Raw genomic sequence first — 18,922 nt, forward strand, 5'->3', positions numbered from 1 at the left:
TGTTCTGCCACTCTGGTATTCTGGTTAGGAAGCAGATGCCATCACGGAGGTGGTGCCATGGAATCCACGCTGACCAGAGTGAAACCAGCTCTCCTTCCCAAAGCGAAAGCGGCAGAAGTCCTCGTGGTTCAAGTGGCACTTAGTAATGACAAGGCAGGGCCAACACTTGTTCCCGGTGCGAACGCAGAGCAGTGGGGTCTGCAGTGACTTTAGCCCAGTGGTAGAACGCTGGCGTCGATCCTGACTGATTCTCAGCTCTCTGTGAACTCCAGAGCACACTTTTTAGATCACTTTTTCCTGTTTACTGTAAGCAGGGGGGGCCTGCCGTTTGCAACTACAAACTCTGGTTCACCCCTCGCACCTTTTTCCCACACAGTTCAACGATGAGGTGCTTCCTTATGACTTACTGCATTTGTGGCTGACTGTGAAGCCAGGGATGCTGTGTGCACCGCTCATCTCCATTAACCCAGGACTTAGGACAGTGCTTTACTATGCAGACACATACCCATGACCCAGTTGAAAGAAACTCAACGTCATCAGTGTTATGAGAGTCAAAAGCTAAAAATTAGGACTAACCTGGGCCAGAGAAGTCACACAGGGTTTACAAAGAAGATGACACATCTGCAGGCGATTGAGAAGACAACAGTCTGCAGTCGGGGTGTGGAGAGAGAGAGAGATGCGTGACTTCCGAAGAATGGGAAAGGATGTGGCAAGTGCGGAGAGATGGCTGTTAAGGAAAAGGGCGCTGAGCTCGGAGAGTCTATCATCCGCCATGCATATGAGCTGGATTCTGAATGGCTCTGCACGCTAGGCCTGGAGAAGGCTGGATGCGATGATGCTCTAAGAACACTAATCCTCAATGAGTATTTTCATCTGTTCTTTATTCTAGATGTTATCTTCTGTGCAAAACTACAACAGCTACCCACACATTTTCTACACAGTTCCCTCTCCAAACACTGCCGCTCTATATTTATCTGTTCAAGCTGAGAGACTACAAGAGGAGAAGATCCTTATAATTAATCCTCTTGCAACCAAGCAAATATCCAATTTAAACATAAAAATCCATTACCAAAATGGCCTTTATTCCTCAAACCCTAGCTACAAACTCAATTGTAAAATTTCCCAACGCCATTTATCTTCTAATCTATTAAAATCTTGCACTGGTTCCAAGTATTTAAACTAAGGTCCCCGATGAAATTCTATGCTAAAAATCACACAGTCGTGCTGAAAACAAAATGTGGTCCACTTTATGATAGAATGTTTTAGATAGAATCTTTTAAAAGTACAGCAAATCTGGGCTGGAGGTGGATCTTGATTGGTAAAGACCCTGCCTAACATCCATGAAGCCTTAGGTTCAGTTCCCAAGGTCTACATAAACCAGGTCTGGTGGCTCACCCCCAAAGTATCAAAGTATCAGCACTTGGGAGGTAGAGGCAGGAGGACCAGAACTTCAAGGTCATTCTCAACTGCACAACAAAGTTAAAGCTAGCTGAGGCTACCATGAAATCCTGTGTCAATTCAAACAAACAAACAAAGATTGCAAATCCTATAACTATAGAAAGCCTGCGTAATTATTTTCTGGCCTTATATGAACCAGAAGAGATCCTTAGAAAAACTCTTTAGTGATGTGTGTGTGTGTGTGTGTGTGTGTGTGTGTGTGTGTGTGTGTGTGTCCTAGTTACATCATTAGAAAACATGTGTAAAGAAATGGGCCAAGTGCATACCACAGTGTTCAGAGTGGCAAAGATGGGAAACAAAGTTCTTACGGGATCGGCTTGCTAAGAAACCACACTCTAAGGCTGGTGTAACTCACGGGGGGAATGCCTGCCTGGTGGGAGAGAGGTCCTGGGGTTATCCCCAGCACAGGAGGAGGGAGGAGGAGGGGAAAGCAGCAGTGGCTCATGGAAAAAGCACAAATTTAACTTACATTGATATGCTTTTTTCACATCATAAGTCATAGATCCAAATGTTTGGTAGCACAAGTTGACAAAGATGTAAAGATAGAGTAACCCTCCTAACTCCTATGTTTAGGAACACATCCTAAAATTCACTGTGAGCCAAGATGAACCCACAGGATTATCACCTTAGCAAAGCAATAATCAGCAAAAGACTGGAAATGTATGTGCAACAGAAGGGAATTCACTGATCAAAGTAGGCAATATAGGCTGAGGATTACTTATCTGAAATGCTGGAGAATAAAAATCTGAATTTTTCATGGTTTTGCTTGTGTACAATGAAATGTCTTAAGGATGAGACTCAACTCTAAGCACAAAATTTATTTGTCTCATATGCATTTTATGCTCATAGCCTGAAGGTACATTTATACACTGTATTTTCATTTTTTAAAATGCATGTATGTGGGTAATATTACAAAGACTCAACCAGAGACTTGCTTTTAAAAACCGGCCAATGAAATAAAAACAAAAGTCCACATACAAGGCCGCAGCACGGGATACAGAATCCAGTACAGACAAAAAAGAGAGCACAGACCATCTAAAGAGAGAGCGGGCAAGTACACAAGGTGGAAGGAAGCACAGCTCTTAGCTGGAGACTTGCTTTCAGTGGGATTTTGTTGGTGGGTAGCATACTTCTCAATGATGGTGAAAGGTCAGCCATTTGTCCTCTGGCACATCCAGGTAGATGTTACCCTGGATACCCATGCTGGGATGCTAGCAGGGAGTAGGGCCTTCACCAAACGCACAGCAGAGGAGTGGCCACCAAGGCACTACAGGAATAGCTTAAGCTCTCATCTTCATAAATGAGGCCAGTTGCCTGTTTAATAAGCTTGTCTGATTCATGGTATCAAACACAGGCACGGGGATCTAAGTTCACCCTTTGCTCTCTCTGAGAATGTAGACCTGGAAACTTTTAATAGCCTAGTTGAGGGATGGAGAGCAGAAAAAGGAGAGGGGAAAGTGGGGAGGAGGAGACCCAGCAGCAACTTCTAGAAGATGATACTTTCTGAAGAAAATTGTAACAGAACAGAAAATTAAGCTTTGATAAAGAAAAAACTCTTTTTTTTTTTCAGTGTGCAATAAATAGCTTTGAGGAAAGAAAGAATGCAAATCTTAGTTAAAATGTTGCTGGAGAAAGTAACGGCTCTCCTAAAAGGCAAGCAGACCAGGCTGAGATGTAGCCCGGGCAGAGCATTAGCCTGCAAGCCGGAGGTCCTGAGGCTAAATCCCACACGAGTAAAAATGGGACAGAGAAGGACGGGAGGAGGGGAAGGGCGGGTGAAGAAATTCCGGCAGAGCAAATAACAGTCAGAACATTGACTACCCCTAGCCCAAGCCAGGGGGAAGCTTACCTTCTTAATGAAATAGAAATAGGAGGAAAATGGGGCTGCTGGGAAGGCTCAGTGAGAGAAGAGAAAGTTTGTATCACTAAGTCCAGCCACCTGAGACCTGTCTCTGAAATCCACAAGGTGGAAGGAGAAGCCTGACCCCCAAATGTTTTCCTCAGTTTCCCACACATGCATTGGTATCTGTGTGCATGTGTGTGTGTAGGCTGTGTATGTTGGGGGGGGGGGATCCCAATCAATAAGAAAAAAATTAAAAATAAGGCAGCAGCAATTAGTTATGAGAAGACATAATATTTTAATATTTATGTGTCTCTGTGAATGTATATGTGTACATGTTCATGTATGTGCACACGTGTCTACATGTGTTTGGAACCAGGTCAACATAGAATATCATCCTCTATCATTCTCTGTCTTATTTTCTGAGACCATCTGTCACTGAACCTGAGGCTCACAGATTCGGCAAACCTGGCTAAGCTGGGAGTTGGGGGATCTTCCTGTCTCTGCCTCCCAGCACTGGTGACTACAGGATCCTGCCATACACATCCGACTTCTTATATGGGCGCTCAAGATCTAAGTCAACATTCCAATCGAACAAAAGTGTCAACAGAAAGAACCGGGAGGCAGGTGCATGGCTAACATTTTTTTTTTTAAGGAAAAAAAAGGGGGTCAGTATTGCAGGAACAGAGTGGGCCAGAGCAAGCAAGGCAGCAGATGGAGTCGGACCGGAGCCAAATGTTCAGCAGTGGCGCTGGAGAGCAGACTGTCACATGCTCTATAACTTCAGTTAGCCAGTGTGGGAGGAGTTAAATCAGGCCGGGAGGCAAAAGCTGCAAGTCAGAGGCTCTCCCTGGGAAGCTGGCTTCTCATGACCACTTCTAGGCCACCTGGGCCTTCTACTATGACTAAGGCCGGAAGATACAGGAAGATCAGGAAGAATTTTTGCCCGGCATTGCCACTATGAGTTCTGACCATCAGGAAAAAGGGACAAAGTCGGGTGACTAAGTTGGTAGCTGTTAATACAACCTGGGTGGGATGATTTGGTAGCCTCACCCACGGTGCCAGTGGAACGAGAGTGAGAGGAAGCTAACCTCAGCATCTGAAGAGTTGCTCGGTTCTGAATCAGGGCCAGGTTTCACATCCACAAATCATCCACAGCTATTGCTAGCCAGGTACAACAGCCTGAGCCTGTAACCCCAGCCTCTAGGGAGACTAGGGCAGGAAGATTGAGCCCAGGAGCTCACAGCTAACCTGAGTACCATATTGAGAACCTACCTCAAAAAACAAATACCGGGACTGGAGAGGTGGCTCAGCAGTTAACACACTGGCTGCTCTTCCAGGTAACCCAGGTCCCATTCCCAGAAACCACATGGTGTGGCTCACAATCATCTCTGACTCCAGTCCCAGGAGACCTGACATCCCCTTCTGACCTCTGTGTGGGTACCAGGCAAGCACATGGTGCATAGACATACAGACAGAACCAAAGAACACATAAAATAAAATTTTAAATAATTTTAAAAAACAAAATTCCGCATTCTAACCTCAGCATCTCCTTCCCAGTTCTAAAATAAGACCCACGAGTCAAATTAGTTCAGCGAGCTCAAACAGAACAAGTCTTAGATGCAGTGGTGTTGGTCCGACTTCTGTCATGGTGACAAATATCTGAAACAAACTGTAAAATAATTATGGTTTCCTCTAAACTCAGGCTCCAGAGGTTCAGTTCGTGGTTCATGGGCTCTCCATCACCACGAGCCTGGCACATGGGGATCAGGATGTCAGAGCAGCAAGGTGAGTGGCAGGGGAGGTTGCTTACCTCGTGGTGACCCAGAGAGTCTGGCTGTGCTAATGGCTTCTTTCTTCCTTAACTCAACTCACAACTCATAAGACACTGCTGCCCACATTCCTGTCAGGCCTTTGTCTCTTAACAGATGTCCCACAGGACAGTCACCTCTAGACATACCCTCACAGACACATCCAGAAATATGCCTTCAATAAAGGCACCTGTCAATCCAAGCCCTGACTGTCGTAATTAACTAACTCGGATGCCCATCGGATCCAACCCTCTTTAGCCACACGGGGTCTTCTTATCCTTTAAACTGAACAACACAGTCACTTATTGATCAGCTATTATACCACGAGGTCCTGCAGAAGATACCAAAAAAAAAAAAAAAAAAAAACCTTCTTTATAAAGCCAAGGCCTTTCCTAGAGATCACGACCTAAAGTCTAGTTAAATTGTTCACATAATAAGACACAGGGATGGGTGTGAGGCTGTGTGGTAGAGTGTTTGCTGCATGTGCAAGGCTGAGGTTGGATCCCAACATTAAAAAAAGAAATCCCTTTTCTTAAGAAGCCCAGGCCCACTCTTGGCTCTGTATTACCTATTATTTTTTCCGAATTGCCTCTCTCCATGTTTAAATCTAAATTAAAATCTTTTCTTAATAAACCCAAAACAAACAATTGAAACAACAAAAGACTCCAAACAAGAAAGTGCAGAAGATTTGAGTATCATCTATAATAATGTCAATATACAAGTATTAATATATGTGTAGTTAATATGTCATATTAACATGAGTATCTAATATGTTTTTATTAATAGACAAGTAATAATTTGTGAGTATTAATTAATATGATAAGCATTCTGAAAGATAGAGATTAAAGGGAGCAACTATTGCCATCTTGGACTTGAACCTTGTTTTGAAGGATGGAAAGTGGGTTGGTCAGAGAAAAGAGAGGAAGTGGGCAGTGGCCCTGCAAAGAGAAAGGGCTAAGAGATTGTGGGGTACAGTTACACTATAGGAAGTACTCTATTCAAGGCTTCAAAACATGGGGCAAGCCGAGTGCAACGCACATATAACCCCGACCGAGGGAGAGAATAGGTAGTTTGCAGCTGACCTAGGCAATGCCATAATGTCGATTTTAAGGTAGGAGGCAGGACATAGGAAGATAGATATTACAAGTGGGAGATCTGTGAACACATATTTGAGCTCCTAATTAATTCTGCCATTCATTCCCTAGCCTGGACAAGTTATTAGACACCTCCCGCCCATTTTCCCAGAAATGGCAATCTAGTGCCTACGTCAAACGTCTCTCAAGAATAAGAATATGGTGATAAAAATATTTCTATAAAAGTTACTAATAGTCACCACTTATCAAAATAAAACTATTATCATTAAAGATGAAAATGAATTGGAATTCAATTATAGAAGGTCATGAATTTCAGGCTAAGCAGGATTTGCATTAAATTTTATAGGTAGTAGCAAATCAAGGTTTTGTGTGGGAAAATAAGAAAGTCAGGTTCAATGGCTTCATTTACTTAGTTATATCTGTGGTGCTAGAGATAGAACCCAGGGCCACGTGCATGTCAAGGAATGTAAAGTAATCTACCCCAGGACCACCACTCGAGCTTTAAGAAAGCCAATCTGTGGGAAACCATAAAATGGACTAATTACAGAGGAAACACGGAGGTCGGGACCTGCATGGTACAGGTCCAGCTGTGGGATGAGAACCTAAACAAGACGGGGTGCTGGTATACAGAGAGGCAGGGCTCATCCACAGATCTAACCAGGGCGGTCAGTGGGAAAGACAGCAAACCACCGCGTGGACACACTGACAGACCCAGGTTATAACTTATGAGCTTTAGCATAGAGCGTGAGCTGAGCTCTGGGGCTTGTTGGCTCCATGTAACTCAGATCAAGAGGAAAGGATGCTCTCCTCCGAGGGATCCCCAGACCTGGGAACAGTCAGGAAAGAAGACAAAGGCTGCTAACATCACTTTGTCTTCTAATACAAACAGGACGGCATCAGCTCCGCCAATCCAGATGTACCCGCCATAGCCCTATGATCCAGACCCGTTTATTCTAAGCCGTAAGGTTAATCCATTCAACTTGTTCTCCGTAGAGCCCTAAACATTTGCAGGGAAACTCTGTGGTGCTGTTAGAAGACTTTTTAAACTCTGTACATTTATTTCCTTGACGAACTCCATGCACATGCGAAGTCTATAACCTTCACTGTCTGTCATAGGGTGAAGCACACCTGTGGAGCCAGGACCCACCGGAGACACAGAACACTATAGCATCCCGGACTCCTTCACAGTCATAGAAACATGTCTCCAAACCCTCGAGGGGTAACCAATCTCCTAAGTTCTGACATACAGATTAGTTTGCCAACTTTTGAAACTGATGCCAAGGAGACTGTAGAGTATCAGTGTGTGGTTCCCTTCACCCAACAGTATATTCCTAAGATGACAAATTTTCTCACCCAAAGCTCCAGTTTTCTCATTCCGACCACTATCCAATATTCCTGGGCATTTATTTCACAGCTCATTTATGCACATTGATCGGCACATGGAGACTTCCTGTGTGGCCTTTCATTTGGCATGAACATTTTTGTGCATCTGCTTTGGTGACTGTGTGCACCCAATTCTGTTGTGCATAAATCTGCAGTGGGACTGGAATCCGAGGCGGAACTGCTACGGCGTAGGGCACAAGTGTGCTCGGCTTACGTCAGCCGCTAAAAAGCTTTAAGGGAGAAATAGTTCACGGCCTTTGGAGTAACATGACTAATGACGGAGGAGAAGGTGCTAACTCCCTTCTGCAGCCTGGTGGGCAGAGCGGAGGGCTCTGGAAGGCGGAACTTCTGAGGAGCTTTCAGTAGGAGGAACATATTGCCAGCTTGCCCACCTGGTCCTCGGAGGCCATTTAATTTAGGGTATTTTTAGCAGCTTCCTAGCATGTCCATGCATGCCCTTAATGATAGGACATAAAAAGGGGGGAAAGTAGGGGATCTGAATAAAGTATTGAGTTTAGTACTGGAAGATCAAGCCTGGGTCATTAGTTACAGTAAATGAGCCATAACTCATTCACCGTAGATAAGAAAAGGAAAATGGAAGAAAGAGAAAGCATAAGGAATTGAGGAAACACATAGGAATTTAGATTGTTCTAAAAATCTAAAAGTGCTAGAAAAAAATGTAAATGTACATTTGAAAAATAATCTACACATTGTAATGTACCTGAAGAACGTCTTTCAGGTTACACTTTAAAAGCTTTAGATACATACACTCATGTGCGTACACATACATGCATGCACATTTCCTATCTATAAACTTAGATACATAGACAAACACGGGATGCACTCTACCTATGCAAATGTTGGGTTACCTTATGAATAAACCACTCTTTTCCATTCTATCTATTCTAACCTCTCTGACTTTACACTATAGGCATTTGATAATTCATCAAGAAGCAATCTTCTAATCTTTAAGCAATAATAAATCAAACCTCCAAGCGAAGCTAATATTCCAAAAGCCATGTCTTAGCAGTTTAAAGTCAAGGAGTCCTTGTTTACACGATGTGGGGAGGGGACAGGTGAGGAGAGAAATAGAGAGTTGCTAAAGAAACCAGCCACTAAAATGATAGAAAACGCAGGGAAAGGAACCTGGGCCAAAGGGCAGACACCCGGCCTCATTCAACCCTACGCTACTTGGGACCAATCAGCAATCCTTGACCATCTCTAGCCCTCGGTACTCAGGATTTCAAGTCTACAATCAACTATGGAGTCTCTGTATGAGCCAAGAGATCCTTCATTCTCACTTCTTGCTTGTGCAATTGTTCCACTTAAAGCTTTTCTCTCCATACTACAAAACGTTGAGAGAATCTAAAACAGGACATCTCACCACTGAATGAACACCTATGCCAAAACACACACAAGCACGTGCAGACACACATATACAGAGGCATGCACACACACAGACACACACAGAGGAGAGGGGATGAAAAATGAAAGGAAAGATAAAGTTAGATGGCAAGTTTTCATTTCTTTAACCTTGTATTAGAAATCACACCACTACATAGTTTAAAGAGTCAGGGACACAAAGCCCCAGGTTCTATCCCTGGCACTACCTAATCCAAGTGTGATGTCTCACACCTGCGACTCTAGCACAAGAGGCAGGAGTATCATCCTCAGCTAGGTAATGTTCAAGGCCAGCCCGAACTACACAAGACCCTTTCTCAAAGTACCAGCCTCAACAGATACAGCACCCACACCACTACGTGGACTGCAGACATTTTCTTTAACATGTCTTTCTTGGTTTCATAGGCTTCCTTGGTTTGCTCCCTGGTAGCTTTGAAATCAGTTGGGGTTCTAGCAATTTTATGTGTTTAAAGATTGGTCCTTTTGAGGGGGAGCGTGTTTCGAGACAGGGTTTCTCTGTGTAGCCTGGCTGTCCTGGAACTCACTTTGTAGACCAGGCCAGCCTCGAACTCAGAAATCCACCTGCCTCTGCCTCCCAAGTGCTGGGATTAAAGGCATGTGCCACCACGCCCAGCTTTAAAGATTGGTTCTTTTACAGTTAGTTAACAAGCTTCTTACTAAAAAGCCAAACAATAAGTATTTTAAGCTTTATGAGATCACATCATCTCTACAGTAACAACTCAACTCTGTCGTTAAACAAGGACAGATAGATATACATGAAAATGAATGAATCTGTGTTTAGATAAAACTTTATTTATAAAAGTAAGCAGCTTGCAGGCTCTAGTTTGCCAGTCTCCTTCCTAGAGTCAAGGTGGGGCAGGAAAAACAACTGGAAAGACAGATTTTTGTAAAACTACATCACAAGCTCACACGAAGACAACCGTTTTGTTTGCAGGGGGATAATGCTCATGAATCAGGGTCTTCACGTACCTGCGAATGTTCAAGTTTCCCCTGCATGAACAGGTCCCATCACCAATACCTAAAGACAGAGCAGGAAAACACTCTCCCTTACATGGTTGTCAAGACAAAGCAGGGGACGTGTTCATTTACATAGGCAACGTTTACAAGATGACCTGCAAAAGTAACACACCAGGTTTCAGCAAACTTCAGCACTCAACACAGAAACTCAAGCCTGACCATTCCTTCTCCACACTAAGCAAGTAATCAAGACAAATGCCAAGGTCGTTGGCTTTCTTGGAAGAGCGACTGTGTTTTTATTCAACCTAATTGCTTTTAATCTACCGGCTCTTGGTCACTCATAAACTACTAAATCTGCAGATAGGCAGAGTAATTACTAGTCGACCTGATAGTTCTGATCTATTTGGGGCTGCCACAGAGTGAATGAGTGGGCTGAGTTAATTCTACCTTCCTTTGGGTCTACCCAGCAAAAATGTCCCAGTAACAGTCACCTCGCTAAGTCACCCCCATGGTGGCTAGCAGGTGTTCAGCAGCAGGCTGGAGCAGAGCTGGCCCGCTGAGATCAAGCAAGTGCCTTAAAAAAAAAAACTGATCTTAAGAAGTTTTCTCTTCGTGGCTTTGCCAAGTAAGCAAAGACCACGTCAAATAGTAAAAAAGGCACTTACTTGATCCCACAGGCCAACTCCACACTCTAGCAGCTAAGATGTCACTGGCACGGAAGGTGGAGAGTGAGGTGGGGATCCTGCCAGCCACTGAGGAATGGTCATGAAAGAAAGCCCTAAGGAACAGAGAAGAGCAAGGTCAACGTCAAAGGTGAAGGCCCTGCGCCTGCCAGCGTGGCTGCCTCAGCCTGCAGTGCTGGGAGCCTCCAAAGACCTCCTGAGAGCACTCTTGGAAGAGCTCCAGATGGATTGGGAAAAACCTTTCAGAGAAATAAAGTATTAATTCATCAATTGCCACCCGGAAAACTCACAGAGATGGAGACCCACTCGGCACTCATTCTCAGACCATGGAATGAACACACAAACAACCCGCAAACGAAGGTTTTCAGAAACTCCTTCGAAGACCGGAGATTTTTTTTTTCCCCACTTTATCTTCCTGCTTCAGAATATAAAGATAAAACAGAGAGCTCTAACAAACCACGAATGCATCACTGTTTCTGATGGAAGTGGGTTCTAGCAACAGAGCAGTGGAACATCCTTAGCACTCCAAAATCTTGGTACACTTAAAAACACAACAGGAGCGAGGGCTTGGCAGCTAAGAGCAAGCCAGGTTGCTCTTTCAGAAGACCTGAGTTCAATTCTCAGTGCTCACATGGAGGCTTAAAGCCATCTGTAACTCCAGTCCCCTGGGATCCAACACACTGCTCTGGCCTCCACAGAACACCAGGCATACATGTTACACAGACACACAAGCAGACAAAACACCCATATACATTAAACAAACAAACAAAAAAGTTTTTTTTTTTTAAATCCCAGCACTTGGGAGGCAGAGGCAGGCGGATTTCTGAGTTCAAGGCCAGCCTGGTCTACAGAGTGAGTTCCAGGACAGCCAGGGCTACACAGAGAAACCCTGTCTCGGAAAAAAAAAGTTTTTAAAAACAGATGCAGTCCATTGGCCTAACCACAGAACTCTTTGGAACAGGAGTTGCCCTTGACTGTGACTGGGGATCACTAAAACCCAAGAACAGTAATAAAAGGAATCTGTACATATCAGGACCCCCTCCCCACACACATAACTATACCCGGATTCTTCAAAATGTGTGGTTTTCTGAAAAGAGGTAACAATGAAAAACAAAACTCTCATCTGTCCATCATTCTCCTTCCAACTAATCATCCCTGAAAATAAAAGGCAGGTAGATAGGCAGGTGGCAGACAGACAGACAGACAGATGGACAGACAGACAGACATCTTTCTTTACCAACAATCCATTCGGCACTCATTCTCAGACCATGGAATAAACACACAGGCAGCTGAGCTCAGTCATTGCTGAGCCTCTAGAGCTGGCAAGTTCCTCAAAAGGCAAATATAATTCTTTTCATTCTAAATTAGTTATTTGTCAATCAAATATTCTTTCGTGGTCCTTCTTTGTTTTTCAATGTATTTATTTATTTTGTGAGAATTTCACATGAGTACTGAATTTACATCATTTCCACCCCTCCTGGCCCTTAATTCTAAGATGCATTAAAATTTTCACTCTTTTTAGCAGACAATCTGGTGGCTCAAACTGCCCAGGTCCCAATCAGTTTAATTACAATCGGCTACTCATTGTTAATGGCATTTCTGGCCAGACTACAGCTTGAACGCCTAAGTAGCAACTTCTCCTTGATTTTGGCTGCGCTGGCCTTGCCTTCCGACCACCCCTGGAAAGCATCCCGCTTGATCGAGTTCCCCTTGCTGTCTCAGCATTTCTGGTTAATGTGTTTCACAGCAAATCATTTGGAGGGGCAACCCGAAGGGAGCTCTGCACTGTGGGTTCTGTAAAAGCAATGCTCAAATCATTGTTAGCCTGGATTTTGAAAGCGTAAGACAAAGCATGAGACTGCGAAGATAAAAATGTACCCAAGACTGCTCCTGAATACAAGGACCATAACCCAGATTCAAATCCCAGCTCCCAGATGGTAATGCACAACCATCTGGAACTGGACCTCTGTGGGTACTGGGCACATGTGCAGTGCACATACAGACAATACACAGAAAACCAAATATAAATACATTTTTTAAAAAAAACAAGGACTATAAAGTAACAATCCACATGGACTAGTACCTAAGACTGAGCATTAAAATAAATATTTATTTGCCATATAAACTATTTAAAAAAGAAGTCCTTCTTGTCCTTTTTAGAACGTGAGTTTCCTCAGCTGGCTCTGGAAAGCTATGCCACAATTTAACAACATGCGTCTTTATTTTTTTTTTTTACCATAAAAGGCATTATATTCTTTTACAAAATAAAGCAGCATCTATGCACTGCAGAGAACCCCAAACATGGAGAAACAAGTTGACACCAACAGGTTTCGTGCCACAGCTTGTCTGCCCTGGGAGAATCCTCGTATCTCTGTGGAGAAAAGCAAGCTCTCCCGCAGCAGCCCGGTGTCCTGTGAGCTTGCTGTTAGAGCAGATGCTATCCTGCACCTTGCACGAGCCGCGTTCGTCTGTGTGATGAGACATTACTCCTCTCCGCCTTCTCTGGGGGAAGTACAAAGGGCTTTCCCAGGAAGATGACAAACGAGGACATTGCACACCAAAAAAGGAGATCAGCTTGTCTGAAAGGCAAAAGAGCATTCCTCATCTAACTCGAAAAATGGCACGATAGATTCCTGCCCCTCACAGCCGTCCGTGAAAAAATACTCAGTGAGCTGGGAAGTGATCATTTATACAGATCAGACACAGAAATGTCACAGAGCACTTAAAAAGGAATGGAGTCAGGCTGGACTGATGCCACTGGCTAGTCTTCCAGAGGACCTGAATTTGATTCCCAGCACCACAAGGTGGCTCAAAACCATCTGTTCCAGGAGACCTGATGCTTTCTTCTGAGGTCCACAAGTACCAGACATGCACACGGTACACAGACATACATGCATCTTGTCTAAGATGCTCATATGCGTAAAATAAATAAATAATAAAATAAAAAATGAACTAGATAATGCATTAACTAAGCATAATTTTATTTTGTGTTACTTTTATTTGGGGGATGCAGGTAGAGGTCAGAGGGCAACCTGCAGAAATTGGTTCTCTCCATGCTCCGAGAGGGTTCTGTGGATTGAAGTCACGTGACCAGGATCTGGTGGCAAGCACCCTTACCCACTGAGTCATCATGCTGACCCCCCAACTAAAGATTTTTCAAGTGTTATGCAAAGAGAATAAACTGGAGAAAGACACAGAGTGTAAAACCTCCATTTTTTTAAAAAATGGTTTAATTTAACTATTCCTAAATAGTTTTAAAGCATGTTAGTAAGACTACACAGGGTTTGAAGATGCACACATGCAGGGCACATGCAGGATAACCATGCACCGGGTGGGAAACGCCAGATCCCAGAGAGTGTTACTGGCAAAGAGGACAGAGGGAGAATTCCTAGGGGAATCCACTGGGCATGATGTAATCTGCTTATGACCCGCCCCTCTAGGAAACTCCTCCCACGACAGCAGGTCTTTCCTAGTGAGTTCCTTGGTGCACTAACGGGTACTTCCTGCTTCTCCTATGATTTTTCTGGTGCTGGTTGTGCTGTGACCTTTGCCCATAGCTCAGGGCCTCAGCCCATGGCTGCTGTTCATCTTACCAGAATACTCATTTTAGGCAAAAAAAAAAAAAAAAAAGAAAAGAAAAGAAAAGAAAAGAAAAGATAGAAGACTATTACAGTTCCTTTTCATTCTCCTTCTTTGCTGCTGCAGCTCTAGCCATCATTAAAAAGAAAGCCATTACATATTTCAAGCTCACCCAACTTTGTGGTATTTGGCCATGCTAAGAATTATAATTCATTCTGAATCACAGACCAAGGCAGGACGAGCTATTAAAATTAAAGAAAGCACTGAGTAGTGCTCAGCTCTCCATTAAATAAATCAATATTCCAAAATCCTGTAATGTGTTACGCTAACATTCTGCCTTCCCACCCCAACCGTGCTTAGAAACCATTTTGTTTTAAGACATAAGTCAGAGCTACAGATCTGAAAAGTTATTTAAGATTTTACTTTCTTGGTGATTTAAAGATAGAATAAAAGTATCAGGTAGGTGAATATATACACTTGGGTTTTTTAAAAGTTTCAACAATAGCTTCTGACCAGAAAACTCCTTTTTATATGGAAGCTTCTGTCACCAGCCCTTACAGAACAGTGAGAGAAGAGGAGGAAAAGGGGGGGGGGGAGAGGAGGAAGAAGAAAAGGAGGAGAGGAAGAAGAAGAAGAAGAAGAAGAAGAAGAAGAAGAAGAAGAAGAAGAAGAAGAAGGAGAAGGAGAAGGAGAAGGAGAAGGAGAAGGAGAAGGAGAAGGAGAAGGAGAAGGAGAAGAAGGAGAAGAAGAAAACTCTTCGATAAGTTTAATGCCCTCATTAGGTTTTTACTCTTCCACTATATTCAAACTATCTTTAAATATACTTCTTTAACATATCCTAACATCTGAATTCTTTACCCCAGTTGGCCACCTGCCATAGCCGTATTCTTGGCAGCCAGCAGGGTCCTGGCGGCGCAAAGATAAAGCTATGGTGGGGGGCAGATTGGAGATTCTGAAGGTAAATATCTGCCACCTTTGAATGCACGTCAGGAGGGAATGTGGGGCTGGCAGAACCTCTTGAATCCATTCCCTCCTGCCTTCTGCAGAATCCAGCGCTGCCCCACTCCCACCACCACAGGCCAGGCAACAGTTTCTTTCTGTGTGGTGCAGGGGATAGGACTTAAGGTCTCACACGTGCTAAGCCCTACTTGCTCTCCACCTAGCAGTGGTAGAACCCCTTCTAGACTGCTAGGACTGCTTCATCGCCTTTACACCGCCCTGACTGTTTCAGCACAATGCAGACTCCTTCAAGATTATACGCTGTTGCATGAACCGAAGTCATTCCATCACTGTAATGTCCTGGCAGAGAACAAGATGATCTACATGTACCCTGGAGCTAAAGGATTTAGACAATGGTCTCTGGGATTGTTTAACTCACTGACTCTCATCCATCCAAAAGTGATTGAATATCTAGGCTCTTGACACTGTGCTCCGGCTCTGTCCATGGAACCGGAAGACTTTATGGGCCGCTAGTTGCCCACCAATGCTATGGCTGCTATTAACTCATGAATAGCATGAACAGCTAACCACTTACTAAGGTCTTCCTGCTACACTTTCAGCCAATGTAACTAATTACAAAGGAAAAGAGAAACATTGTGTTTCAGGCTATGCTGCCTGGATGCTATGATTCACTAATACAATCCTATCACTTCACACCAACTTTGCTGCTTGTATCTTCTCCCAGCTCTCCAACCCATGGTTCCCCAATACATCTGCCCCTCCTCTGCTGTTCTTTCAACAGGAGGAGGAGGAAGAGGAGGAGGAGGAGGAGGAGGAGGAGGAGGAGGAGGAGGAGGAGGAGGAGGAGGAGGCTGATGGCAACCACAAAAGAGAAAGATAGAACTACAGCCATAAATGACTCCCTAAGGGGATGAATACAAGGCAAATCATTGACCAAGATATCAAGAAACTATGGAAACTGTCCTGATGAGGAACTAGAGGGCTGCTTGTCTTACCTCAAACTCCTGACCTCATCATGAAGACAAAACCTGGACGTTCAACTGTAATGAAGCCACAAAATGAAACAAAAGTTACTTGTAAGAGTTATAAAAATAAAATACAGAGCAAGGAAGGTGGCTCAGCAGTTAGGGGTGTGCACTACAGATCTTGCACAGGATCAGAGCTGGGTTCCTGGTGCCCACATCAGAAGGCTCACTACCAGGCCCCCATGGACACCATACACATGTGGCATATATTCCCATAGTTAGAGAGAGAGAGAGAGAGAGAGAGAGAGAGAGAGAGAGAGATCTTTTACAGCCAGATACCATGGCACCTTAATCCTACCATGTGTACCCATCACAAACTCATACATATATGCAGACAAGCATAAACAAATAATAAGCAAAAGGACACTCTTAAAGCTCACTAGATAGAGCATACTTAGTTAACTGACCAAAAAAACAAAAAACAACAACAAAAAAAAAAACAAAACCCAACAACAACAAAACTATCAAAATGTTAAGACCAAAGAGGTTAAGTGTTTTTGCTCAAGTTCATGGAAAAAAAGAAGAGAACTCACACTACTGACTTTTTTTTATTAATCATTTTATTCATTTACATTTCAAATTATATCCCCTTCCTGGTTTCCCTTCTGTAAACCCCTGACTTATCCCATTCCTCTTCCCCAATGGAAGAGCTAGGGGAAGGACTAAAGGAGCTGAAGGGGTTTGCAGCCCCATAGGAAGAACAACAATATCAACTAACCAGAAACCCACCCCCCCCCCAAGAGCTCCCAGGGACTAAACCAACCACAGAGTACACATGGAGGGATCCAGGGCTCCAACTACTGACTACTATACCACATGGAAACTTCCATTACACACAAATATAAACACATTTACCACCTTTTCATTTAAGTATCTCAGAAAACTAACAACAGCCTGATGGTACAGCTCTCCCTTCTCTGGGGATTTTGCCGACAGCATCACAAACATCTCCTCTTCTATAGAGATGTCCCAATGCCTGAAAGACTGTCACAGTTACCAAAGAAACAGATGCCCACATTGGTATTACAATCCCTAGAAGATCAGAGAGCTGTGCTTTTTAAATGAACAACTCCAGATATTTTTTTTTCATTTTACTCTTTTACCCTTAAGCAGTGAGGGGAGTAGAAGAACCAGGAATCATCTGTATTTATGTTTCTAGTGTAGAAAGGAAGATGGGTACATTTTTAATAAGAAAATAAAAGACCCTCGAGATTAGGAATGTCTCCTTAAGGAGAAATGGCATTCTACTGCACAGAGACATTAGACAACCATGTGCTCAATTTGTAAGTTCTCCCAACGTGAAGATAAACTTTTAAGGAGATGGGTACATTTATTTATTTGAACATCACGCAGTGTGTACACAAACCAAAACACCTCATATCATACCATATTCAATAATTCCTTAAGGGAACCAAAGGCCATGGCCATTAAAGAACTCTTTATCAATACATACAAGACAAGACAGAAAGCTAAGAAGAACTAAGTCCAGGAAAATGACTCTAACGTCCTCCTCTGATGAGCATAGTACAAAGGGCCACTGCGCAGAGCTACGATAGGGACATAAAGCACACAGCGCAGCCTTTGTCCAGAGATTTGCTGAGTGCTCTCCATGCTGTGTGGACCTTCTCATACCGCTGAGAAAATCTAAAGTCAATGGGGAAGAGGGGGGAGGCAGGTACATGAGGAGGCAGGCGTCTGACTTGATATAGAAATGTAAAAGTGACTTAATAAAAGCACAACGACACATTTTAATACAAAAATAGAAGCCCAGAAAAGAACACAAAGGAGCATATTTAGTCAGAATATAAAAAGGGAACTTTCAGGCATCAAGAAATAATCTTTGTGCCTAAGGAGCAAAGTCGGACCTTGAATTAAACTAGCCTCAACCTGGTGCTGGCAAGGAGCTTGGCAAACAGACACAGCCCATCAAGTCTAATGGAGAAACTCTCGGATCCCTACTCTCTACCCTGTCTCTCCTACCCCTAGCTAATGTCCTAGTTCAGCATCCCTTCCTGAGCCACTGAACTGGCTGGCCCTTTACTGCTCTCTACCTCTCTGGTCCCTCCCTCCCTCCCTACCTTTACAGCAAAGCCAGCATGGCCTGTGTAAGAGCGCACAGTTGCTCAAGTCACCCTCCTGCTTTATGTCCTCAGCAACCCTATTTAGAAGCAACGGTTTCATTTTTGTATTTTCAAACCACGGCTTCTTCAGCTGTAAAATCAACTTGAATGAGTCCCTAGTAAGTCCCTCTTAAGCAGAAAGGAAACCACACATGTTTCTTCAGTTTAACCTGTATGCAGGCATTTGCATATACACACTCACGACAGGGCATCTCTGACACGTTCCACGATGGTGTTGGCCTGCAAAGGGCCACTGCTGTACAGAATAAACTTTCAGCTCCTTTGCAAGTCACTTCACGCTCACAGTCTGATACACTTGACTATCACAGAGGCTGGAGCCAGGCTCGCTCAGGATGACGTGTGCCAAGCGTGCCTTTGCTAGTGTGTAGTCCTAAACAAGTGTTCTCAACTATGGTCCCGGACAGATCACGTAACTGATCACAGAGGTAAGTCAGTCTTACTATCTGTAAAATGAGTACTCACATCTTGAGGTAACTCAAAAACTGAAGATTAAATATAAAGTACCCGGTGAAGTGAAGCTGATAAATATTACTATTGATATCACCACCATCGCTCACCTCACCTGATCT

At 43.7% G+C, this 18,922-nt stretch overlaps 1 protein-coding gene across 3 annotated transcripts in view; it reads right to left on the bottom strand.

The window, feature by feature from the left end:
• Mcu (mitochondrial calcium uniporter) overlaps nt 1–18,922 on the bottom strand; it is a 170,426-nt gene that overhangs the window by 142,967 nt on the left and 8,537 nt on the right. Inside the window, exons 2-3 of one of the 3 annotated variants that reach the window (XM_030245012.1) lie at nt 10,631–10,743; nt 9,978–10,026 (exon numbers count right to left, since the gene is read on the bottom strand). The exons of 1 other annotated variant lie outside the window; for it this stretch is intronic. In XM_030245012.1, the coding sequence (XP_030100872.1) occupies nt 9,978–10,004 (27 nt within the window). In that variant the 5' untranslated portion in view covers nt 10,005–10,026; nt 10,631–10,743. Of the gene's footprint in view, nt 1–9,977; nt 10,121–10,630; nt 10,744–18,922 lie in introns of all 3 variants that reach the window. One more of the 3 variants, XM_006513468.2, reaches the window with a different exon arrangement.

The sequence above is a fragment of the Mus musculus genome, chromosome 10 (assembly GCF_000001635.26).
Source record: "Mus musculus strain C57BL/6J chromosome 10, GRCm38.p6 C57BL/6J".
Lineage (NCBI taxonomy): Eukaryota > Metazoa > Chordata > Mammalia > Rodentia > Muridae > Mus > Mus musculus.